Below are 26890 nucleotides of genomic sequence, written 5' to 3' on the forward strand. Positions count from 1 at the left end.
CAAAATCATGGTGCAGAAATGCAGATTTTGTGAACCAGAATTCCAAAAACAGTGTATGAGTTAAACGTGGAAGGAAAAGTAACATTATGTATCTGTATAAATACACGTTTTTAACTTTTCATCAAGACTCGTGCATATGATACATACCAGTAAAATCTCACACAGTTTTATTCATTTAATTCCTTGTATGGAAAAGGGAAGAGTTTGTTGTAGCCCTCTGGGTGGAATTGGACTTTTCTTCTGATTAGGCTGGTGCATGCGTGTTCTCAAATCTTCAGATAAGTGTGCTGTATTGTTGGATTGTTTTAGAACAAGCGAATTGGACAGTTTAAGCAGCTACCCGAATCAGGTCATAAACTTTGCCTGCAAGGTGCCAGCTGGTATTTTAGTTCCTGCAGGCCATAAGGTCTCTTAAAACCACTTAACTCTGCCCTCAGCCATGGGTGATAGCAAGTGCCTATGGCTGAGTACCAATAAAACTATATTTACAAGCACAGTGAACCAGATTTGATGCACAGACCTGCCAACCCCTGATCTAAATTACTAAAGGTAATAGCCAATTTATATTTCTGCTATATAATACTGCTTTTCTTTAATCTTGAATTTTACATAACTACCCAAATTCTCTATTTTCTCTACCCAAATAATTATAAACTACATTTCATGATCTTCACACCCAAGGAAAGCAGAAAGTTTAGTTATCCGGATACTTGTTAAAGACACAGATTGAACCTACGTTATTTGATGTTTAGTTTCTGTGATTTTTTATTCCAACATTATTCATGTCATTGTTACAAGCTTGTCTTCTCAAAGGACTCAAATCACCTTACATCCCACTTTGAAGCTACATATCACTTTAAATGACACCGTGTTTTTCCTCCAATACAAGAGAAACTTAAGGTACAATATGAATAGTTGAAAATGTACAACATTTTGGGGAGTATTTTTACTTTTGAAGTTTAGCTTAGACTTGGGAAGCAGTGAGACAGAAGGATGTGCTTCAGATCAGAGCTGAGATCAAGCATATGTCCACATTACAGCAAGCAGCTCCTGAGTTTCACCTTTATGTACCTTTACAAATGAAGGTAGTGGAATTTATAGGACAGAACTTACAGTACATCATTTTGGGTTTTCGTTGCTTTTTGTTTTGAGACAATGTCTTGCTCTCTCACCAAGGTTGGAATTCAGCATCATGATGGCAGCTCTTGGCTCAATGCAGCTGTGACCACCTGGGCTCAAGCGGTCCTCCCACTTCAGCCTCAAGCAGCTGGGACCACAGGTGCTCACCACCACACCCAGCTAAGTTTTAAGTTTTTGTAGAGACAGGGTGTTCCTACGTTGTTCTTGTTTTTCATTTACACATAAAGTGTTCTTCATCTAAAGAGCGCAATGCCAGCAGGCAAGGGAGTGAATGCCGTGCTAGCAAGGTTGTTGGCAAAGGAGCCCTTTCTGCCTACGTGCTCCCTTGGACTCCTCCCTTTCTTTATTTTAATATTAAGTCACAGCACATGATTAAGGGCTGGGCACAGTAGCTCATGCCTATAACTCCAGCACTTTGGGAGTCCAGTGCAGGTGTATGGCTTGAGCCCAAGGGTTCAAGGCCAGCCTGGAAAACATGGCAAAATGTACAGAAATGCCTTTTGTACATCTTGTCTGCACCAAAAGTACAAAAAATTAGCTGAGCCTGGTGGTGTACACCTGTAGTCCCAGCTACTTGGGAGGCTGAGGTGGGAGAATCACTTGAGCCCGGGAGGCAGAGGTTGCTGTCAGCTGAGATGCCACCACTGCACTCCAGCCGGGGCAACAGAGCAAGACTCCCATCTCAATTAGAAAAATATAACAATAAGGCCGGGCGCGGTGGCTCAAGCCTGTAATCCTAGCACTTTGGGAGGCCGAGACGGGTGGATCACGAGGTCAGGAGATCGAGACCATCCTGGCTAACACGGTAAAACCCCGTCTCTACTAAAAAATACAAAAAACTAGCTGGACAAGGTGGCGGGCGCCTGTAGTTTTAGCTACACAGGAGGCTGAGGCAGGAGAATGGCGTAAACCCGGGAGGCGGAGCTTGCAGTGAGCTGAGATCCAGCCACTGCACTCCAACCCGAGCAACAGAGAGAGACTCCGTCTCAAAAAAAGAAAAGAAAAGAAAAATAAAGAGAGACTCTTTAGAAAGGATTAGGCCAGGCGTGGTGGCTCATGCCTGTAACCTCAGCACTTTGGGAAGCCAAGGCAGGCAGATTGCTTGAGTCCTGGCGTTTGAGACTAGCCTGGGCAACATTCCAAAGCTCATCCCTACAAAAAATACAGAAATCAGCCGGGCATGGTGGTATGTGCCTGTGGTCCCAGCTGCTCAGGAGGCTGGGGTGGGAGAATCACCTGGGCCGGGGGAGGTTGAGGCTGCGGTGAGCCATGATCATGCCACTGCACTCCAGCCTGGGCAACAGAGCTAGACCCTATCTCAAAAAATAATATGCTTAATCCTGTTTCTTTAGTTTATGGTTATAATTTGCAAAAACTTATGGTAAAAAAATTGCATTTGTGTGTGTTCTTTGTGTAACTAACAACATGGACGTAAAAGGATAACCCACTTGAAATATTTTAAACCAAATTTTTGGCACTAACCAGTATGTAAGGCAACGGGCATTTTTCTTCACCACTTTTTATAAGAGAAATGACTTTGAAATGGAAGAAGCAGTGCGGTTATTTGCTTATTTCTCGTATTGAATCCAACCGCTAAGAAATGTTACTGGGTCATGCGTGATGAATAACCTCACTGTACAGATGTCTACAAAATATAAAAGAATATTATTTGAAATGTTATTTTTGTGAAATATTTGGATTTGACTAACATTTTTATATAAACCATAAAGCATCCTTTGTAAATTTCCATCAGGAGTCCTCTTGATATCACATGGGGCAGTTTTGTAAAATCATAAATGTCAATATAAAAATTTTTTACTCCCTCCTTATTTTGTGCTTAGCGATAGTTTGCATGTTTATTACCGTACTTACTCGATCAAAATCTTAGCTGCATTTCCTACCTACTTTTCTTAGTTGTTGGTAACAGTGGTAAGATCTTACTGAGTTTCATTGCCCTTCAGAGAATGTTCTTGAAGTTTATCTTCTATGAAATGACGGACTGCTGACCTGGATTATAGTTTCTGGAGAAACACTCATTAGGATTGTTGCAACACTAATATTCTTTGGGTGAAACTTGCCTTTAGTTTTCAAATGTAAAGATATAAGAATCATTTGCCAAAATTTCTAGCCATGATCAGAGAACAGGGACCCAAATCACACATCTGCCGTAAACAACTGTAAAACTGCACAAACCGAATGAGGTGGCTGTTTTTAGTCTGTGACAAGAGCTGTGCCAGCCAGAACCTGAGGGCGAGGGCAGGAGAATGAATGAGACGCACCCACAGTACACTTGCCCTCTGGAGAACACCTGCAGACTGTGGCGCCGAGAGCTCAGGTGTGGGTGGAGCAGGGCCATCCTATCAAGTCCAGAATGCAGAGCTCGGAAGGAGCTCAGGTGTGAGCGGAGCATGGCCACCCTACCACATCCAGGAGGGGGAGATCGGAGTGGGTGCAGGATTGGAGCTCTCCACAGATCCACACCAGCAGCGAATCAATCCAAGCCTGCCCATGTCACAATGACCCAGCAGTGCCTGTGCTACCTACTAAAACAAGAGCTGGAAAGCTTCAGAGGAAGGTTAGGGATCCTGAGTGTGCTCAACATGTTACCTACAATGTGTAATACTCAGCAAATAATCACTGCATACACAGAGAAACAGGAGGTAGAATCGTGGTCAAGAAAAAGGCAGTAAAAAGTGCACACACATGCAGGATGGTCTCTGTCACTCACCAAATGCGGCGGCTGAGCACATGAAGTGCGCCCGGTCTGAAGTGGATTTGCTGCGTGAAAGACATGCCAGTTAATATAAAAAATAGAAAATATTGTATTTGTATTTTTTTTTTTTTTTTTGAGATGGAGTGTCGCTCTGTTGCCCAGGCTAGAGTGCAGTGGCGCGATCTCGGCTCACTGCAATCTCTGCCTCCCGGGTTCATGCCATTCTCCTGCCTCAGCCTCCCAAGTAGCTGCACGCTGCCACGTCTGGCTAATTTTTTGTATTTTTTAGTAGAGACGGGGTTTCACCGTGTTAGCCAGGATGGTCTCGATCTCCTGATCTCGTGATCCACCCGCCTCAGCCTTCCAAAGTGCTGGGATTACAGATGTGAGCCACCTCACCCGGCCTATTTGTATTTCTTATTGAAAGTATAGTATGAGCATTTTGAGTTAAAAATATACTAGTAAAATTAATTGTACCTGTTTATATATTTATATGAGGCTACAAGGAAGGTTTCAAGTTCTATAACAGGACTCTCATAATTCTGTTGGAAAGTGCCTGTCTAGATGTCTGATCCAGCAGAAGACCGAGTTTTTAAATCTACAATTATAAATATTTAGGGAATCAAATTACAATGTGTCAAAGAACGAAAATATTTTAATTCTTGGGCCAGAGGAAGGGAAGACACTTTTTACTATAATGGAGTTGGGGAATTTCAGGTTCCATACACGATAATCTTGAGAATTGTCACTCCCTCCTCACAGGTAAAAAGCTGAGCAAACTGAAAAATCAGCTGCTCTTCTTAAACCTGCAAGAGACGTGAGGTCACAGGCAAGCCACTGTCCCCAGATTGGCTGGACAGGTAAAGCGGAGAATTACCATACACTGGAGCACAATGCTCCAAGGAACCCACGCTGGGATTGGAAAACCTGAACTGGAATTGACAAATTGCTGCAGTGAGGTGTGGCCACATCTGAGAGTTAAAACCTCCGGGAGGCCTGTGCATATGGGTCTCATGCTTTTGTGAGTTGTATCATCAGAAGCTCAACCAGGTTCTTGAAGTAAACATCAGAGAAAAATCCCCTCATACTTACTACAGGGGAAAGAGAATAGGAGTCATTTTTCAATAGGTAGGTGCACTCTTCACTAGGTCTACCTTCCAGAGAAGCTTGTTAACTAGAGACTAACCAGGTGGGATTTTATCAGAGCCTTCTGACCTGGTGGAAAGGGAAATACCCAACTCCAACCTCCAGAACTGAAAAGCAAAAAAGAACAGAGTATCCAAGCACTATGGGACTTCCAGAGAGGCATAAAATATGCATAACGGTAATACAAGGGGGAAGAAAGAGGAACAGAAGAACTATTTGTAACAGTAATAGCTGAATTTCCTCAGATTAATGCCAGACACCAAACCATAGATCCAGGAAGCTCAAGAAACACCAAGAAGGATAAATGTAAAAACGACGACGACAAAAACAAAACAAAAATAAACTCTACTTGGGCATAAAATATTCAAACTATGGTGAATCAAAGATTAAAAAGCACACCGGAGTAATCTCCTTCCCTATGGAAGATCAAAGATAAGAATTATATTCAACTTCCCCTCAAACACCATGAAAGCAAGAAGTGGAGTGAAGTATTTAAACTATTGAGAGGAAAAAAATTCCATTAACCTAGAAGTCTATACTCTGTGAAAGTATCTTTCAAAAGTGAAGAAAAAGTAAAGACCTTCTCCGACAAAAATTGCAAAATTTGTTGCCAGTAGACCTGCCTTGCAAAAAATGGTCAAAGTTCTTTAGAGAAAATAGTAGAGGTCAGTAACTCAGCTGTACACAAAGAAAGGAAGGGCACAGTCTGTATACAGGGCTCACACCTGTCATCCTAACACTCTGGGAGGCAAAGATGGGAGTACAGCTGGAGGCCGCTTAGTTGAGACCAGCCTGGGCAACGTAGTGAGACTCTGTCTCATTAAAAAAAAGCCAAACGTGGTGGCCAACACCTATAGTGCCAGCTACTTTGAGAGGCTGAGATGGGTCACTTCTTGAGCCCAGGATCCCGTTCAAGGCTGTGGTGAGCTATAATGATGCTGCTCCACTCCAGCCTGGGCAACAGAGAAAGACCTTGTCTGTTTAAAAAAATAAATAGAAAAACAAAAAGCATTAAAGAAGAAATAGTGAAGGTAGAAGAAAATCTTTCATTTTTCTTAATAGATCTAACATAACAGTTCATTCATAATAGTGACAGTAAATATGTCATATACACACACTTAAATATAAGTGAAATGAATGAGAGCAGTGATACCCAAGGGATGGGACAGAGCAATTAGGAATTAGGATTATTTTGTTATTATAGTGTGCTTGCATTATCAAGAAACCAGTGTAGTGTCGTTTGAAAGTGGACTTGGGTTACTTGTAAATTTATATTGCAAATTCCAAGGCAGCCACTTTAAAAAAAAAAAGAACTGATATGCTAAGAAAGGAAAGAAAATAAATCATAGAAAATGCTCAATTAAGACCACAAGGAAAAAAAAAAAGAGTGAAACACAAAAACAAAGAACAAGGGCAACAAATAGAAAATAGTAACAAATATGGTAGATGTTAATTCAACTGTATATCATTACTTTCAATGTCAGTCCAAATGCACCGAACTATATATTGTCTATAAGAAATCCACTTTAGATATAAAGACCTACATATAGATCAACAGTAAAGGGATAGAAAAAGATATAAATGTTAACACTAATTTTTTGGTGTGCAATGGCCTGATCTCATCTCACTGCAACCTCTGCCTCCCAGGTTCAAGTGATTCTCCCTCAGCCTCCCGAGTAGCTGGGATTACAGGCATTTGTCGTCATGCCCGGGTAATTTTTTTTTTTTTCTATTTTTGTACAGATGGGATTTCCCCATGTTGGCCAGGCCGGTCTTGAACTCCTGACCTCAGGTGATCATCCCGCCTTGGCCTCCTAAAGTGCTGGGATTACAGGCATGAGCCACCGTACCCGGCCAACACTCATTTTGAAAAATGGAAGTGGTGATATTAATTTCAGACAGAGTTGGCTTTACATCAAGGAAAGTTACCAGAGATGATTATTACGTAATAAAGGGGTCAATTCTCCAAGAAGATGTAACAATCCTGAAATGTATTTTTGCTAACAAAGCATCAGAATGCCAAAGCAAAAACCGATACACTTCAAGGAGAAGTAATTAACCCACTAGTATAGTTGGAGAGGTTAACACCCCTTTATCAGAAATGGACCAATTCAGTAGCCAGAAAATCAGGACAAAATTGAAATCGGCATCCTCAGTCAACTGTATATAACTGACGTTTATAGACTATTTCCTCCAACAACAACAGAATACAGAACATTCACCAAGACATACCATGTTGTGGTCCATAAAACACACCTTAACAAATTTAAAAGAATAGGAATCAAACAAGTGTGTTCTCAACCACAGTAAAGTAGAAATCAATAATAGATGACTGGAAAATATATTAGGATATTAAACAATACACTTATACATACTACATTGTTCAAGGAAGAAATCTGAAGATTTCTTCGAATTTTTGAAGTAAATGAAAATGAAAACTTGTTAAAATTTGTGAGCTGCAATGACAGTAATGTTTATAGGGAAATTTATAGATTTAAATGCATACGTTAAAAAAAACAAGATCTAAAATCAATCAGCTTCCACCTTCGAAAACGAGAAAAACATCATCAAATTAAATTCTAAGCAGGAGACAAATAATGAAAGAGCAGAAATCAATACATTGAAAACAGAATATCAGTAGAGAAAAATCAATGAAACCAAAAGCTGGTTCTTTGAGAGAAAATCTGTAAGCCTCTAACAAGAAAAAGAAATACACCAGATAAATTACCAATATCAGAAATGAAATAAGGAACATAACTACAGATCCCATGGACATTAAAAGGACAATAAATACTATGAACAACTCTATGGCCACAAATTTGATAACGTGGATGAAATGAACCAATTTCTTTAAAGACAGAATCTGCCAAAATTTGAACAAGAAGAAACGATCTGTATGGACCTGTATCTGTTAAATTGAATCAGTGGTTAATAACCTTTCAAAACAGGAAGTGCCAGGCCCAGGTGGGTTCACTGGTGAATTCTACCAAACATCTAAGAAGAAATTATACCAATTATCTACAATCTCTTTCAGAACATAGAGGCTGAGGAATACTTCTTAACTCATTCTATAGAGCCAGCATCATTTTTAATACCAAATACCATTTTAATAACAAAATATTACAAGAAAACTACAGAACATCTCTCATGAACATAGATGCAGTAATCTTCAATAAAATATTAGCAAATTAAATCTAACAAAAATTGTGCACTAAAACCACATGGAATTTCACATATCCAAAGCTGGTTTAACATTGAAAAGCCAATTAACGTAATTCATCACATTAATGGGTCAAAGACTAACAGATGCCTCATCTAAGAAGATATAGAGATGGCAAATCGATGTATGAAATCATGCTTCACATCATGTGTCATAGAGAAATGCAGATGAAAGCAACAGTAAGATATCACTACACCAGAATCCAGAACACTATCAACACCAAAGCCTGTGAAGATGTGGAGCTGTGGGAATTCTCTCTCATTCATTGCGGGTCTTAATGCAAAATAGAACAGCCTTTAGGAAGACAGATTGGTGGTTTCTTACAAAACTAAATATACTCTTACCATACGATAAAGCAATTACACTCCTTGGCATTTGCTCAAAGGAGTTGAAAACTTATGTCTACCCAAAAAGCCTGCAAGTAGATATTTAGAGCAGCCTTATTCATAGTTGTCAAAACTTGGAAGCAACCAAAATGCCCCTCAGTAGGCGAATGTATAAGTGAGCTGTGGTACATCCAGACAATGGGATATTATATGAGGCTGAAAATGAATGAGCTATCCATAAAAAGACACGGAGGAAACTTAAAGGGCATATTGCTAAGTGAAAGAAGCAATCTGAAAAGGTTGTTGTATGATTCCAGCTTTACAACATCCTAGAAAAGGCAAGACTATGGAGACTGTAAAGAAGATCAGTGGTTGCCAGGGGCCGGGGGGAGGCAGGGATGAATAGGCAGAGCAGGAGAATTTTTAGTATCATGTGATCTCTGTATGATACTGTAATGGTGGATACATGTTATACATTTGTCCAGACCCATATATTGTACAACACCAAGAATGAACCCTGATGTGAATGATGGAGTTGGAGTGGTAATGATGTTTTGCTGTAGAAGTATCAGTTGTGACAAATGTACCAGTCTGGTAGGCAATATCGATGACAGGAGATGCTGTGCATATATAGGGTATACATGAGACATCACTATAAAGCTGGAAAATATGACACTGAGATGAAATTGCGCTGATAGGCTTAACAGGTTGGAGAAGGAAGATGAAGTCTGTGGGCTCGAAGGCAGATGAAAAGGAATTAACCAAAGTGAAGCCCAGAGAAACAAAATGAAAGAAAAGCCAACAGAACCTCAAGATCCTGTGATATGTCAATATACTTGTAATACAAGAAGGAAAAGAGAGAGAAGAGCAGGGACCTTTGAAAAAAGGAGTCAGAGTTTTCTCAGATTGATGTCCAACACCTGTGTCCGGCCCCGAGAAGTTCAGTGAATTCCAAGCAGAACAAGTATGACAAGAATCACATCCAAGTTCATGATAGCCAAAGTACTGAAATCCCAAGATTAAGAGGAGATCCTGAAAGGACTCAGAAGAAAAAGACAAGTTACACATCAGAGAAGCATTTGAACAACGCGTGACTTCTGTGAAGATACAGTGGAGACCAGAAGACCATGGAAAGACATTTTTTAAAGCACTAAAAGCAGGAGAAAGGCCTGTCAACTCATATCCAGGGAAAATCTCCTTTATAAACAGGGGTGAAACAACACATTCCCAAATATGAAAGCTGAGAGAATGTGTTATCAGCAGAAATACACTATAAACGTGCTAAAGAATGTACTTGGCTGATTGCAAAGGATATCAGATGAAAGGTTAGCTCTATGAAAAAGAACCCTAGAAATCATAACAGTGCACTCTAAATTTTCTAGAAAATAATATCATAGAATATTTTACTCTATGATTTTATGGTTTTTGGTTTTTTTATGATCTTATAATTTTATGATATAAAATCATACAATGTACACAATTCTCTATGCCTCCTTTACCTGTTTTGAAGTCCTTGCTGTACCATGTACCAGTAGTTTATTCCTTATTATTTATTTGTATTCTATTTGATAGATATGACACATTCTGTTTATTCATTTACCAGTTGGTTGTTTCCAGTATTAAGCTGCCGTCGACATTTATGTATATATCTTTGTGTATGCATATAATTTCCTTTATCTTAAGTGGATGCCAAGTAGCATGATTGACTCTTATTGTAAGTTTAGGTTTAGCTTTTTAAAAACTGCCAAATTATTTACAAAATAACTGCACCATTTCACACTTCCACCAGCAGCATATGTGCATTCCAGTTTCTCCACATCACCAGCAATAGTTACTGTTATTTTTATTTCTGCCATTCTGATTGATGTGAAATGGTATATCATTGTGTATTTACTTTGCAACAATGAATGATGCTAAGCATTTTTAACGTGCTTATTAGCCTTTAATGTGCTAATTCCTATTCATAGCCATTTGTATATGTTGGCAAAATGTTCAGATTTTTTGCTCAGGTTTTAAATGGGTTGGTTGTCATCTTATGGGTTACAGGTGCCTTATGTAATCTGAATATAAGAGTTTTACAGATGTAACGTGTCTCAGTGAAAGAACAATCTATTATGTAGCAGACAGAACAAAGCCCTTCCCCCAAGATACCCAGGTCCTATTCCTCAGAACTTATGAACCTGTTGTCTGAAGTGGTTAAAAGGGATTTTGCAGCTGATTAATTCGATTAATTTAAGATCTTGAGATGGGACCTTTATCCTGGTTTAAGTAGGTAGACCCACTGTAATCAAGAAGGTCCTTACAAGAGAAAAGAACTGGAGACTGGAGTGATGCACTTTAAAGATGAAGAGGGGCCAGGAGTCAGGGACACATGTGGCCTCTAGAAGTTGGGAAAGGTAAAGAAATGGATTCTCATTTGAAGCCTCCAGAAGGAATGTAGTTCTGCTGACACTTAGATTTTACACTTCTGACTTCTCCATCAATAGGATAATAGATTCGTGTCTTGTTATAAGCCACTAAGATCAAAGTAATTTGTTACATTAGCTATAGGGAGATAATCATCTTTTAAAACTTACTAGTTTTCTATTTTAATGAAGTCTATTTCACTAATTTCTATGGATTGTGTTTTTGGAAGTTTTAGTAGTCTCATGGTCTTACTGTTCTTTCATTTAGGTCTGTGACTCATTTGGAGTTAATTTTTGTGTGTGCAGTAGGGATCTAAGTGGGATTTTTGTTTGTTTTGGTTTGGTTTGGGGGACTTTTTCCCCCACGGTTTTTCTTTTTGGTGTGTGGGTACTCAGTTGCCACAGCAACATTTGTTGAAAAAACAAACTACCTTTCTCTTACTGAATTGTCTTGAGACCTTTGTCAAAAATAAATTAACCATAAATACAAGGCTTTATTTCTCAATTTAATTCTGTTCCTTTGATGTATGTGTCTATTTTTGTGCTAATACCACTGCCTTAAAAACTATGACTTTATGTAAAGTTTTGAAATCAGATAGTGAAGTCTTCCAACATTGTTTCCCTTTTTTAAATTTATTTTGGCTATTGTAGGTCCTTTGTATTTCCAGATAAAATTGAGAATAAGCTTTCCATTTCACACACAGCCTTCTGGGATTTTATTAGGCAGTGCCTTGAATTAATGGATCCACACAACAGCACTGTGTGCAACAGGAGCTTAGAAAGTACCACTGCATCAATGCGTCCACAGGTGAGGCCGGGGGCAGAAGCCAACCTCAAGCAGTTACGGTCCTCCGTGGGGCTGGCATCCAGGCAGGAAGGCGGCTCAGCAGCTCTCCTCCCACTGTGGAACTTCCTAGGTCCCCACATGAACAGAACCTAAATAACACGCAACGAACAACAGGAACGAGAACACGACCAACAGCTTCTGAGATGAGCAAGCTGGGCTGATCATGAGACACCTGACGGGGACGGTGCCAGAGCCCCTCCCAGTGACCTGTGTGGACAGCGCTGCCAGCATCTCCGTAAAACCAGCCCAAGTCAAGTTAGACTTGAGGCTTTCCAGGAGTGGGCAGATCCCTTCAATCCCACAGTCTGAACCTTCCAGGCCGTGTCTCATGGCCCTCATCTCACATATGGGAACCCGGACGCTGCACCATAGACGTGGCCCCAAGCCCTCGTTCCTTCTTCAACACCACACACCAGTACAGTGAACACTTAGGATCTGGGCATTCACATAAAATACTGCTTAACTAAAACTTCTGATTTAGAACATGTTTAATTCCTACTCACAGAGCTCAAAGTGTTCTGTCCTAGGAGGCGGTAGCTGTAACTAAGCATGAGAGAAGAAGGGATCAGAGTGGTGCCAAGTATTAAATATTCCTCTAAATCTATTCACCAGGTTGCCATGCTATTGTCACCTGCTTCATTTTCTGTCCTTAAAAGACAAAATAGTTACTTTTCAAAATAGACAACCTGTTTTACTGATGCTTAGCTATAAAGTAGCGAGCTACGTATCCAAAAGGGAGATATGGGAAAACAGAAAATGTCCACAAGCGATCGGGGTTGGGGGGCAGTTGCAGCAGCACCTGGCTCTGTTGCGTTGTGAGCCAGCCACGTGGGCTGGACAGCTCACTTAGCCACTGAAATTACATCATCTAAGATTTTGTTTCAGTTACTTTGATAAATTCTCCCTCTTGCTATGAAGAGTAAGGTTTGTTTTTTTTGTTTTTGTTTTTTTTTTTTTTTTTTTTTTTGACTTGGAGTCTCGCTGTGTCACCCAGTCCAGAGTACAGTATTACAACCATGGCTCATCGCGGCCTTGACCTTCTGGCTCAAGCAATCCTCCCGCCTCAACCTTCCAAGTAGTTGGGACCCAAAGGCGAGTTTGATTTCTTTGCTAACGAATTCCTAATTCACCTCGCAGTGGGCCTGTCAAGGCCATATGCCCGGACATCCACCTTGCCGACCGTCCATGTGGTCTCTAAGGTGGATGCACTCCGGTTGCCTGGGCTCTGCACGCGATACTGAGTCTCCAAGTCTGCCGCTGTATAAGGGACTGACAGCCCCAAGCGTCTCGACGCGCCACCTTGAGCCGGGCTTTATTCCACAGGGCGACTCTGCTTCCCGTGATGAGATGCAGCACGTGAGCACAGATCAAAGGGTATCAGCAACTAACCCATTCCCCTGGTACTAAGCAGAGGACCAAGAGTTTAGTTCCTTACTTATTTGCTACGGGCTTGACTCAAAACAGCTTTCTGGAATCCTGGGGACAAACATCTCTAACTGCTGAGAATTCTGGCTTTAGTAACGGAAGAATCACCTAAAGCCCATTTTGTAACTGCTGTTCTCATCAGAATTTGAGGCCAAAGGGAAAAATAAAAGGGGGGCTAAGATCGTGACACCCCAGTTTGCACAAGGCCAACCAGCCTGCTTGAGGGGGTAAAAGGAATAGGATTTTTAAACTGCTGAGTTTTAAAAACATGGCTGTAGGCTGGGCGCACTGGCTCACGTCTATAAGCCCAGCACTTTGGGAGGCCGAGGTGGGAGGATTGCTTGAGGCCAGGAGCTCAAGACTGGCTTGAGTAACACAGCAATACCCTATCTCTTTAAAAAGAAAAAAAAAGGTTATTAAAATAGTAATAAAGGTTAATACAATAAACTACTATGTCAACATGGCACCCCCTGCTGTCAGACGAGGTGCAGTCTCTGTGGCTGTGAGGTCCGGAGAGAAATGTAACCGGCATCATAGGGAAGGTGGACCCCAAAGCCCCACAACATTACTCCTGTACAGTGTGTTAACCAGCATGAAGTCTCCTCCACAATCAGAAGCCTGGTTTAGAGGAACGCTGCCCACTGGACCTGGGTGGACTCCAGATGCCGGCCGACCAGACAGCCCCACCCTGGGACCCTGCCGGCAGCCCCGACTGGACAGAATGGCCTCATGAGTGTCCTTTCCTGCCACAGGCTGCAGACCCTGAGCCAGTCCTGGCTGTGACTGAGGCTGCGCATAAACGTCTGCGCCCAACAGCTCACCTTTGTACATGACACGCCCAGTCCACCTCATTTCAAATGTTACACTTGCCCCAAGGCGAACACGGATGTTACAGGTTAACTCACTGCATGTGTGCTAGACTTTCCCTGTAAGTGTTCAGACATTGCACAAACCGGATGAACAAACCCCACTTTCCCTGTAAACGTTCAGACATTCCTTGAGCCCGATGAACACACACAGCCAACAAACCCCGGAACGTGTAACGCCGCGGCCTCCTCCCCTCCTGAGGGGCGTGTGCTTACAGCTCCCCCAAGACCACATTTCCCAAAGCACAGAGTGTTACTCTGAAAATAAAACCTCCTTTTTCCTTCCTCTGTACATCTCGTGGTCGTGTTAACAACTATTGCTACAAATGCAGAGAAACGGGGTATCATCCGTGCTGGTCACCGAATTCCTAGCACCAAAGCTTCAAGGCCCCCCAGTCTGAAGGAAGCTTCTATCACCCTAAAGCCAACTGTGGAGACGAAGGCCAAGCTGGGGAAACGCTGTGTCTCTGCAAATCCACGCCACGGGGCCCTCTGCAGTTGTGTGTAAGGAACTCTTGGTCTGTCCTGGGGTTTGGGGAAATCAGGATGCAAGCAGATACCGTACGCTCTGCCACGGGACCGTGAAGTCTGCGGAACCTCAGAGGAACACGGAGACAAATGGCTGCACGACTCCCACAGGCCGAGCCTCGATGGGCGTCCGTGTCAAGAACACAGACACGCCGGGAGGGGCAGCCGATGCAGGCAACGCCTGCAACTCCAGCAAGCAACAGCGTCTGAGTGTGGGGGTCTCTGGCCAGGCTCCACCACAACTGCCATATTCTGTGACAAAATTTTAAAAATAGGTTTTAACTAGTTATAACTCTAACTTGTTTTACATATAAACAGAACACAGGGTACCAACAGGCTCCAAAATACTTTGCCTACAAGTCTAGAATGCAGATGGATGCTGCTCCGAGTGTGAGGAGTCCCCTTGTAGTGCCATAAATCCTAGATCTAGGTGACTAAGTGCTCTTCCTAAACCAGACGGCACCATGAGGCTCTGAGGGCACCCTCTGTCCCCAGGCCAGTCCATCAGCCCCTGCAGAAGCTTCTAGAGTAAGAGCCTGTGGATTTGTATTGGACGGATGTAAACCAGGCAAAGTCACAGGGGCTCGTCCTGGAAGCCCATCCATTTACCCACTCATGCCGTGGAGAGCCCTGCCCCCAACTCCACACCCGCAATCACGCTCAACCACAAGAACTGGCTTCTAGGCCCTCAAGCTACTCCCTCTCGACCCCGGACAGACGCTTCTCAAACCATGAGGCCCAGAGTAGTCTTAACAGGTGGTCCCAGCAGAACTGGCCACTGCATGAATTGATACTTTGTGTGTTGGGGGGGTGGTTGTTCTTCTGTCACTCAGGCACAGTGCACCATAAGTACAGTGGTGCTATCATGGTTCACTGCAGCCTCAACCTGCCAGGCTTGGGTCATCCTCCAGCCTTAGCTTCCCGAGTAGCTGGGACCACAGGTGTACATCACCTGTCCTATTTAATTTTTTGTAGAGTCAGGGTCTTGCTATGTTGCCCAGGCTGGTCTGGAATTCCTGGGCTCAAAAGTGAACTGCCCAACTCAGCCTCCCAAGGTGCTGGGATGACAGGTGTGAGCCACTATGCCCAGCCTAGAATTGGTTTTTCTTAAACCTGAGTTTGACACATGAACCCCACTTACATAGATATCAGCACACTCTCACAGCTCGAGAGTTTTCCTGAATCTCGATTCTGTCCGTTCAAGGTCAATATCTAAGAAAGGGTCAGAACTGACCCTCCCTCCGTGAAGCCTAAGAGCAAATGCAGCAGCATCTCAGTGTATGAGGAGACAAAGTAAGAAGGTGGAAAATACACACTGAAATTCTAGTGCTAGAATCATAATCACCAACACTTTAAGAGAGAATCTGCTTTCCAAAATATGTAGCTGCTGGATTAACTTCAAAGTCACCAGATTCCACAGGCAGTAGCTCACAGGGGCACAGCTTTCTAAGGCCGCACAGCCCGGGACAGCGTAACAGCCTCAGGGCAAAGCAAACTAAACAAAGGCTTGGTTCTCTCAAGGACGAAGATGCTCAAGTGTTTCCAAATATTCTTCTTCTTCTAAGTAAGTTAGATGCCTCCTACAACACTGTTTAGAGTGCCAGTGTATTCAGAAACATGAAGTTGAAAATACATCTCAGGACCCCAAAATCACTAAGGTAAAGGGACGTCAAGGTGAGGAAGAGCTTAGAGCAAACCTGCCTCCCATGCTCTTCCTAACAGAGACAGCTACTGGGGGTGGGGGGAAAAGCCACGTACCTCCCTCACAACCGATCCACAAGGAAATTCCTCATGGACAGAGGACAGAACTCAAAGTCACCATCTGCACACGGAGATAAATGCGGATCTGACTGCTTCCTCTGGAAAGATGCACCAGAAATGCATTTGTCTGATCTACCTGTGACCTGGAAATCCCTCCCCGCTTCGAGCCGTCCATCCTTCCTAGACTGAACCAACGTACGTCTCACATGTACTGATGTCTCACGTCTCCCTAAAATGTGTAAGACCAAGTTGTGCCCCAAACACCTTGGACACATGTCCAGGACCTCCTGAGGCTGCCGCAGTGTGTCCTCAACCCCTCCTAAGGCTGTGTCTATAACCTTGGGAAAATGAACTCTCTATGGATCGAGGACTGTCGCAGAGATCCTTCTGGTTTACAGGAAGCATTCTCTCCTGCGAGTATATCAATGAAATCATGTGGAATTACAAAATGCCACTTTAGTAAAAGCCAAGGAATTAGGGTTCTATGTGCTTCAAAAAAAAAAAAGTAACGTTCTATTTGTCAATGGACCATGAAGCCCACACCCCCTTTTGCACTGAAGATGTCAAATGGGACAAGAGGCCCCTCCTGAGGATGCTACCCTCTGACCCCACTTCCCAGAGTCCAGTTTCCTGCTGCTCAGGGAACAGCAACCCCAGCTTCATGAGGCTCAGGCCTCCAAACCCAACTCCCACCCATGCTGGAGAATCACCCCAGGGACTAGCTAAGTGGCAGGTGCAACTCTCACCTCACCCCCTTAAAGGGGAAAAGGCACCTTCCCGCTCCTCTTCCTGCTGGTGGGAACAGGGGCAGGAGCTGGAGGATCAGGAGTCGGGCGGCAGAACGGAAGCAGCCTGGGTCCCTGCTAGTCAGAGTTGGCAAATGCCAACCATCCCCGACATTCACTTTGCAAATAAATCCTTCTCTTTTGTCAGGTCCCTGGTTATAAGTTTGCACCCATAACTTAAAAAGAAAAAAACAACTCAGATAAAAAATCGGTGTTTGGCTGACAATATTTCAATTATCTTGGGGCCTTGGGTCAAATGATGGCAAAACAGGAAACTGAACGCTGTTATTCAGGAAACTACCTTCCAGCGCCGTCTACCCTCCCAGGCTGTCACCTTATGGTTGTTTGTCTGCTAGATGATTAACAAAACTGTTCTGAAAACCTAGGTGTACAGAACAGACAAGAAGTCAGCTCGGGTTGAGGGGAAGCAGGATAAGACCCCCTTCCCCACAGGATGGTGGAAGAGGAGGAACCTTCAGCACCTGGGTTTTCAGGATGCTGGATCTCTGAGAGCATCTCTCACAGCTCAAGTACAGCCAGACCCTCCTCTGACACAGCCTGTTCAGGCGAAGGTGGGCACCTGCCCTAGAGACCCACAGCCCTGTGCGGGGCTCAGCTGGAGCTGAACTTGCCTCCCTTGGTAAGAGTCAGGGCCAGGGGTGGGGAGAGGAGAGAAGCAGCAGGCCTGAGGGCCACTGTGGAAACTCCATGCCACGCTAACTCTCGTCTGATGTGCTCCGGCCAAAGCCACGCTTCTCGGAGGGAGTTTCCCTTCACACATCCGGAAATCATCAACATCTAGTCTCCCCACAGAACAAATCCTTCCCTAGGAGGCAGACGCTTGGCTGTAACACGGGGTAATGAGGGGCGCGCCTCCGTGCCCACTCTGTAGTGTTTCCTGTTACCTATTTTACCTTAAGCTACAAATGATTCCCGTTTACACGGGACACAGTGACACAGACAGCAAAACACATGAGATTCAGTGTGATCCCACACCCGTCACTGCTGACCTCAAGTGCTTTGTTCGTTTTGCTTCTAGAGTTTGTATTCTCTCCCGGGGTTCCAGGCCTGTGGATTCAACCAACCATAGATCAACATATTTTTTAATGTGTTTGTACTAAGCATTCAGACTTTATTATTTATTAAACAACTACTCGCATGGTATGTCCATGGTATAGCTGTTACGAGCAACCCTGACATGACTGTCTGCAGGAGGATGTGCATATGTCATATGCAAACACGATGCCATTTTATTGCAGGGACCTCAACGCCCAAAGACCTTGGATTCCATAGGCAGTCCTGCAGCCCACCCCCATGGGCACTGTGGAATGGCTATAATAGAAAATATGGAGGTTTTAAACAGTTATGTACTAAATCTAATCTTTTGTTAAGAAATTAACGTGTATCACTTGTATTATTTGGAAGTCCTTCCTGGCCCAGAGACTTGACATGTTCTTATCTTTTTGTCCACGGATCTAGCCATTCCAGTAAGCTTGTTGAACACAAATCAATTTTACAATTAAATTCTTACAAGAATCACACTCAATCTGTAAGCTGCTTTGGTTTTTAAAGTGAAATAACCAATAGTTTTGCCAACCTGCTATATCATAGAATAACAGGATAAAGCAGCCCCATGGCATGCAAAAACATGGGGTTTCAAAGCTAACCAGTATAAAACACGTTACAAACCCCTAAATATGAAAACGTTTTACACCAAAACAGATATTCCAGAAAAAAACAAGATGTTCAAAAAAGCCCTTTGCAGAAAAGCACTTTCCCCTTCATTTTTCACACGGTTTCCTGAAGCTTGTGTTTGGTGATGACCATGAACCAGAAGTAGCGTCCGCTGCAACTACTGTTACAGCAACACAGAATATTAAGGGAAAAAAAAAAAAAAAAAAAAAAAAGGCCGGGCGCGGTGGCTCAAGCCTGTAATCCCAGCACTTTGGGGGGCCAAGACGGGCGGATCACGAGGTCAGGAGATCGAGACCATCCTGGCTAACACGGTGAAACCTCATCTCTACTAAAAAATACAAAAAAAAAAAAAAAAAAAAACCTAACCGGGCGAGGTGGCGGGCGCCTGTAGTCCCAGCTACTCGGGAGGCTGAGGCAGGAGAATGGCGTAAACCCAGGAGGCGGAGCTTGCAGTGAGCTGAGATCCGGCCACTGCACCCCAGCCTGGGCAACAGAGCGAGACTCCCTCTCAAAAAAAAAAAAAAAAAAAAAAGGACACAGCATATTTCCTATTGATGAGAACAGGTAGAGTGTTATAAAATGAGTGTGTCCTAAAGTCAACAATGTTCAAATTCTAGGTCTCCCACAGACACTAGACGGTAACCGCCAAAGCTTATGTACCTGGCAACGTTCAAGGAGACCAAGTTCAGAGCTGTCACAATGCAGCACCATCCTCACGCGATTATCTCAGGCAGGTTTGAGGGCAAGTGCCCCCGTCACAGTGGGAAAGCTGCCCAGCCCAGCACTTCCTGAGATCACAGACCTTCGCCTTCCCACGTCTTCAATAGTTCCTTTACACCGGGAACCACCCAACAAAACCTAAAACACTTCCTCAAATCTCAAGACAGTCTTTAGAGCTCTTTTCCTTGCCCCGTCTCTTACTGAAAAAGCTTATTTTGTAAGCAACCTGTAGTGCTTACCAGAGCTGGGGCGGGAGGAGAGCTAGTGTTTGGTAGACCAAGTTTCAAGCGTGGGGAGACCAGAAAGTTCTGGAGATGGATGGCGGTGATCGCGGCACGACAGTGTGAACACACTTAATGCCACAAAACCATACACTTAAAAATAGAGTGCTGTGTAACTTTACCACAATCAAAAAACTGAGAAAAGTCATCTATAATTACTGTCTCCAATATCTTCCATCCTGTAAGTTACATTTGCTTTCGGCAATCCTCAGAGCAATCATGAAAAACTAATACCCTGTCGTCTCTGAAACGCAAAGTCGTTCAAGGGCTTTGGTTATAGGAAAGTAGCTGGAAAGCAAAGCGTCCGTTAGGCACAGCAGCCGTGATAGGACAAACACGCGGTAGGAAGGTGGTGGTCATGCTACACACAGATGGGAAGGGTGTGGGGAGCCACAACACCTGATGCTTGGGAGGCACCTGGGCAGGAGCTGAGAATGTACCAAACACGTTCGATCATGCAACATTCACGGACCCCGAGTCCAGCCACCACCGCTGACATCCACTGTGGCTGGGGTGTCCTCCCAGCCTGTGATGGCTCGCTCCTTCGGTTAACTGCCTTGAATCTACTGGTTCCTCTCCTCATGGGCCTCTTTCCTGTCGTCTTCCTGTCATTTTTCTGTCAGCAAACACATTTCCTGTCATTTTCCTGAACTGACATGACATTTCCTGTCATTTTCCTGAATTGACATGACATTTCCTGTCATTTTCCTGAACTGACATGACATTTCCCGTCATTTTCCTGAACTGACATGTCATTTCCTGTCATTTTCCTGTCAGCAAGCACATGCGTCCAGCCTGACCTTGCTGATGTGCTCCAGCGGCCCTGGACTCGAGCCGCACTGTTCCATCAGTGTGGCATTCGCGAGTTACCTCCTGGGAAATGCCAGGTGATGGTAACATCAACCAGGAGGCACAGCTGAGAAGCAGAACGCATGGTGCGGTGCCCAGAACGTCACGTCCTTGAACAGACGCTCCGTATCTTCTCCTCTCCTGCCAGAGCTTCGCTGTAGGAAGGTGGCCATTCCTCCAGTGCTGCTACTTCCAACACCGGGGAAAGCAAGCTTCAGAAATGAACGGTGTCAAAGAGGGAGGACCCACCAGCAGGGCTACCGGCAGCCAGACAACCGCAGCCCCAGCATTCCCCAGCCACCATGACTGACAGCCCAGGCTCCAGAAATGCACGGCTTCAACCTTAGGAGTAAAAACCCTCCCAATCCAACTATTATTTTCAACAATGGGATTGAGGAATGAGGTGTTCTAACCCTGCCTCTCTCGACAGCACAGATCATCAGATCCCAGTTCTTACAGGATTGGGGAGTGGGGTGGGGTGGGGTGGTTCCTAACCCTGCCCGCCTTCATAGAAAAGAACTTGGATATGATGACCTGTGCTAGATTAGCACTTTGCTTCTGCCACATGCAGTCATCCTCAGCACCAGGAAAAGTCAGAATCGTTGAGTGATGACACCAATACCAACACACGCCGTTCTGCGGCTCTGGTAACTGGCTGCACAGATACAACCCGATAGTGGTGAGGTCTAAAGACATCACCAGTCTTCCCAAGGATTGTGTTCCTGAATATTTTGCGTTTGGAATAACGGTCTTCTTTGCCAGGGCTGAGCCATGCTTCCCTCTCGCCTGTCCTCTGCCTTCACCAGCTTCGTGTGTGCTTCCGGACAAGTGTTTGTGCAGGTGCTATCACTTATTTCCACAGCGAGAATATACACAGACACCACACAGAAATGGGCAACCCCGTTAGGAGCTGTGCAGAGAGATCTAACTCATCCCATGTGCCAAATTCCTGTTGCCATGGAAATTAAACTAACTAAACTAACGTTGCTATGATCTCATCTCTTACTGTACCACTAAAGATCATCCGGGTAAGAGGAATGTGCCTCTGCATAGCATTCAGCTCACATTTACATGTCGGTTTTTCCTGAATATGGTTATGTGAGATAGAAATCAGTAAGATGGGGTGTAACATACAGTATAGGATCGTTGTGTCTCCTAGCCTCAAACACTTCAAGATCCTCAGAAAATGAAGTTTAACTCTGGGGACGTGAGTTACATAGTAACTTGTTTTGGATACTATCATATCAACACCAAATAACTTCTTGAATTCCTTTTTAAATTGAAAAGCAATTTACAAAGCACAAAAGCCCCAATATTAAAGAATACAATTCAGTCTTTTTAGCATATTCTAAAAGCTGCACATCAACCACTAGTATGTAATTCCGGGACTTTTTCACCACAGGCCAAAGAAACCTTGAACCCATTAAGAGTCAGCACCTGGCTCCTTCCTTCTACCAGCCCCTGGCAATCACCAGCCAACTTCCTTTTCTCTGGATTTGCACATTCTGGACACCTGTTGTGAGGAGAATCGTACAGTGCATGACCTTTGGTGTGACCTTCGGTGCTGACATCTTTCACGTCTAAGGTGAGTGGAATCTCAGTGAGTGACCGGTTGACAGACACCTGGACTGTTTCTACTACTATGAATAATGCTGCTGTGAAGATTCAGGCATGACATACTTTTTGGAAAAATGTTTTCAGTTTTCTTGAGCATATGGCTAGGAGTGAAATTGCTGGGTCGTACGGTGATTTCATGCTTTTCTGAGGAACTGTCGGACTTTTCCAAATCAACTGCACCATTTTACTTCCCCTCCCACTAGCAATATATCAAGATTTCAGTTTTCCCCAATTCACCAACATGTCACTGTCCAATACTGGGGTTTTACCCACCCTTCACGGTGGTTGTGAAGTGTTATTTCACGGTGGTTTTGATTTCCATTTCTAAGATGACGAATTCTGCTAAACATCTCATGTGCTTTTTAAGGCATTGATATGTCTTTCTTTGGAGAGTGTCTATTCAAATCCTTTGTCCATTTTTAAATTGGATTTTTATTAAGAGTTTTTGAATATATTCTTGATATCAGGTCCTTATCGTGATAATGTATCCTGTTCTGTGGGTTGTCATTTTACTTTAATAGTATCCTCTGAATTGAACATTTTTAATTTTGATACCGTCTTTTTCCCTTCAGTTGCTTGTTATAGCTCTAGACGTTTCAGCCAAGGAAACATTGCCTAATCCAACCTAACAGTTTCTCCAGGATTCTCCCCTAAAGGTGTTATGAGCTGAACTGTCCCCCTCCCCCAAGATTCCATGTTAAAGTCACAACCCCAGAAACCCAAAATGTCACTGTATTTACATACAGGGCCTTTAACTTGGCAATTTAGGTCCCATAAGATCTTAAAAGTAGGCCCTGATCCAGTATGACTGGTGTTCTTTTAAGAGAATTTAGACACAGTCCTCAGTGCTGCATACACGTAAGAGAAACCTGTGAGGACACAGAGAAGAAGCTGTCTACACAGCATGGGGTGAGGCCCCAGAGAATCCAACCCTGCCCTCACCTTGATCCCAGGCTTCCAGTCTCCAGAAAAAAGGAAATAAGATGCTATTGTCTGAGTCGCACGGTCTGTGGTGTCCGTTATGGTACCCAGCAGACTGACAGAATGGGTCTCAGTCAGCTCCTTACATTGGAACCATGTTGAGCTTTGCGTGTAGGGTGAGGAAGGGTCCAGTCCATCCTTTTCTATGTGGATACCCCAGTTGTCCCAGCACCATTGAGTTGTGAAAGGAAAAAAGTAAAGCAACCCTTGCTGTCCTCTCTCCATCAACAGATTAGAAGATACACTGAAGAATCATGGACAATTTTGTCGGTTTAAGCCAGTGGTTTTCAAACTTTTGGGTCTCAGGAACCCTTTGCACTTTATTAAAGAGCACAAAAAAGCTTTCTCATCGGGCCGGGAGTGGTGGCTGCCCATGCCTGTAATCCCAGCACTTTGGGAGGCAGAGACAGGTGGATCACTTGAGGTCAGGAGTTCGAGACCGGCCTGGCCAACATGGTGAAACACCGTCTCTACTAAAATACAAAAATTAGCCTGGCATGGTGCTGAACACCTGTAGTACCGGCTACTAGGGAGGCTGAGGCAGGAGAATCGCTTGAACTCAGGAGGCAGAGGTTGAAGTGAGCTGAGGTCACACCACCGCACTCCGGCCTGCGTGGCAGAGCAAGACTCCGTCTCAAAAAAAAAAAAAAAAAAGAACATAATTTAGTTTCTTTCACAAGGATAAAGTCATTACATCTTAACACAGTCTTAAAGAAGAAACCATTTTCCAAAATAAGCAGCAGCGTGGCAACAGTTTGTGCTGCTGTGAAAACACCTAACATCTCTGTACCTCAGACAGCAGGATTCTCATGCCTGCATCTGCGTTCAGTGGGCTGCAGAGCCATGGCTGAAGTTTATGAAGAAATTCCGACCCCATACTGATATACAATTAGGAAGCGGTATTTTCATTGTGTTTTCAGATCATTTTAGGTATTCTCTGCTGCCAAATGTAACAAGTGGCACTTCCGTACAGGCTGTCTGCAACACAGAGTCTATGCTCTGGTCGACGGGCCTTTCTGCCCCAATTCCTTCTAAGTCGACTGGTCCGTCTTGCACTTGAATGGCTTTTACCAGCACACGATTTTGTAATCACACATTGGTTAGAAAATACTGGTTCAGAGTTATGAGCGGCTTCCACATTTCATTATATGTCCAAAAAAAAAAAAAACCCCACATCAGTATCACCATTGGTCACATGAGAAAGTGGTGGACACAAAATTTTTATGTTTTAATATTCACTGGAAAGCTCAAATGTCTATCATGGGGAAAAATGTAAGGTACTTTCCTTGAGATGCAAGTCATTTTGTTCATTTTTCAGGTCACACCTGCAAATACCTCCATGTGAAGTGGCATCTTTTGTAAGTCATTCTTTATATAAAGGCGGCCGTTAGTGGAAGAAGTGGTTCTGCAGGTTCATAGCTCAGAGGCACCAGTGCTCTCCCAAGAGATAACCATAAAATCCACAGAAGACGCACCTGTGCACACTTCCTGTTTCTCACTCAGAACATTCCAGAAGGAACCCTGAATCCCAATGCCACAGCGGGACTGAAGTTTGCTCTCACCCACACAATAAACCCAGGGAGCTCCCCCAGCCCCCACCCCGAGGCCACAGCCTTGGTCCTCTATCTGGTCTAGGGGGGCTCCTGCAGCTCCAGCCTAACAGGGAACAGAAGGCACCCACATGTCACAAAGCCCTCCCAAGGCCCAGCGAGCACTTCTGCTTATGTGCCAGCCAAGTGCGTTTGACAATTCTACAGCCAGCTGTACGGCAGGTAGCGAGGTACCCAGCAAATACTCAGGGCTCACGTTACTAAGGAAGGTGCACAGCGAGGTACCCAGCAAGTACTCAAGGCTCACGTTATGGAGGAGGAAACCAGGCAGATAGTGAGGTACCCAGCAGGGTTCACGTTACTCAGGAGGAAAGGAGGGTAGAGACAAGGGGGCTGGAACAGTCTGTCATAAGCTTTAGCATTTACAAGGCTCGCTGAAGATTATCTGATTTGATCGTCACAACAGCTCACAAGATTGGCAGAGGCAAGACTATTTTCACTTCATAAAAAGAGATCCCGAGAACTGATGATGACCACGTGCTCTTCCCACAGGCTCCCAGAAATCCTCCTCAAATCATCTCTCAGTTGTATACATGTGATAATATCTCAGTCACGTCCCCTCTCTGCAGGGGAATTTTACTGCCGCCCTGCTGTTCCTTCGCACCCCTGCCCTCTCCTGCATTTCAGCCATGCCCACCATCCATGGGGAGTCTGCACCACCCCACCCCCGCTGCTGCTGATGGCTTGGGTCACGCTTACCTTTCATTTCCACCTACAGGGACCTGTTCTTCCTTCAAATGCAGCTCAAACTCACTCATTGTGTGAAGCCTTTCTGTCATGTGTAAAATCAGTCTGTGGAATGCTTCATTTAGGAGGTGCTTATGTTGCCTCATTGGCTGTGATCAGGACCAAATTCTGAGCAAACCAGGTGGTCCCCTCTCCCCATCTCTGCTCCAGTGCACTTAAAACAAGGATTCCTGGAAGCATCTTTTTAGTCCAATTCATGCATGAGTCTGCCCCACACACTGCAGAAAAGCCCTGGTGGTCGGTGGTCAGGGCTCAGGGCCCCCCAGGTAGGTAAGGAGAGCTTAGTGCCCTCTCTGGAGTTGTCGCTCAGAGACCCACGGCTGGAAGGGAAGAAACTTGCATCCTGTGAAACATCTAGGCCCCGAGACCCACTCAGGAGTGGAAAACGGGGAAGGAGCCTTGAACAGACCCTCGGGAGGGCAGACAGTGGGAGCCACGGAGGCCACCAGGAAGGAGGGAGGCAGGCAGTGAGGCCAGAGGTGATGTGGCCGGGAGGGAGGTGTTGTGACCAGAGGTGAGGTGGTGGGCGGATGACACGGCGTGGTTTGGGGAGGAGATGTGGCCAGGGGCAATGTGGCCAGGGAAGAAGACACAGCTGGAAGGAAGTGACAAGAGGGGTCTCCAGGCCCCAGACTGTGCCTGATTTATAGATGACATTTTACTTAAGATGTTATATCTAACTTTAAAGAAAAGTAGCAATTTCGACCATTGTGTACATTTAAAGCACGGTACAAATTGAGCACATTTCCCAAACCAAAGAACCGGGCATTGAAGAAAAAATTCATTTAAGATCAGAAATAAAGAGATCCTACAGCTCTTCCAGTCCAATCCCCACCCTAACGTGAATGGGGGGAAAAGGAAGTAGATTCTAGTCAGTCAGCATTAAAGGCAAAACCGATCCACTTTACTTTCTAGACAGAAAACAAGAAGCTCATCAAGGAATCCCTACAAACAGTAGCTTTAGTAGTTCCCGAAATGCAAAATTCATCTACAAAGTAAATAATCTGCTAAGTGTGTATAGAGTAATTTTTTTCATTATTGCCTTCCTCATCTGCAGGGGCTTTTTTAGACCTTGTTTCCCCTTAATTGCCTCCAACACCCAGGAAATTTAAACCCCACAAGTAAACTGTGTCTCGATTCATGCCCAGCGTCCTTTGGAGCAGACAGTCCGTTGCTCTAAGACGTTCTTGTCACCTAAGCACCGGGTACAGCCTGAGAACGCACAACA

General features: G+C 44.2%; 1 protein-coding gene and 1 long non-coding RNA gene across 2 annotated transcripts in view; both read left to right on the top strand.

Annotated features, from left to right (window-relative positions):
* The window catches only part of LOC144338332 (uncharacterized), a 343881-nt gene extending 317205 nt beyond the window's left edge, over positions 1-26676 (top strand). Inside the window, exons 6-7 of the mRNA XM_077987058.1 lie at positions 22110-22292; positions 24624-26676. Of these exons, the coding sequence (XP_077843184.1) occupies positions 22110-22291 (182 nt within the window). The 3' untranslated portion in view covers position 22292; positions 24624-26676. The remainder of the gene's footprint in view (positions 1-22109; positions 22293-24623) is intronic.
* LOC144337795 (uncharacterized) lies at positions 1177-6312 on the top strand. The gene is made up of 2 exons (XR_013411302.1): positions 1177-1279; positions 4616-6312. It is a non-coding gene; the product is annotated as an uncharacterized LOC144337795 (long non-coding RNA).
* Positions 26677-26890: the final 214 nt, after the last annotated feature.

The sequence above is a fragment of the Macaca mulatta genome, chromosome 20, assembly GCF_049350105.2.
Source record: "Macaca mulatta isolate MMU2019108-1 chromosome 20, T2T-MMU8v2.0, whole genome shotgun sequence".
NCBI classification, from domain to species: domain Eukaryota; kingdom Metazoa; phylum Chordata; class Mammalia; order Primates; family Cercopithecidae; genus Macaca; species Macaca mulatta.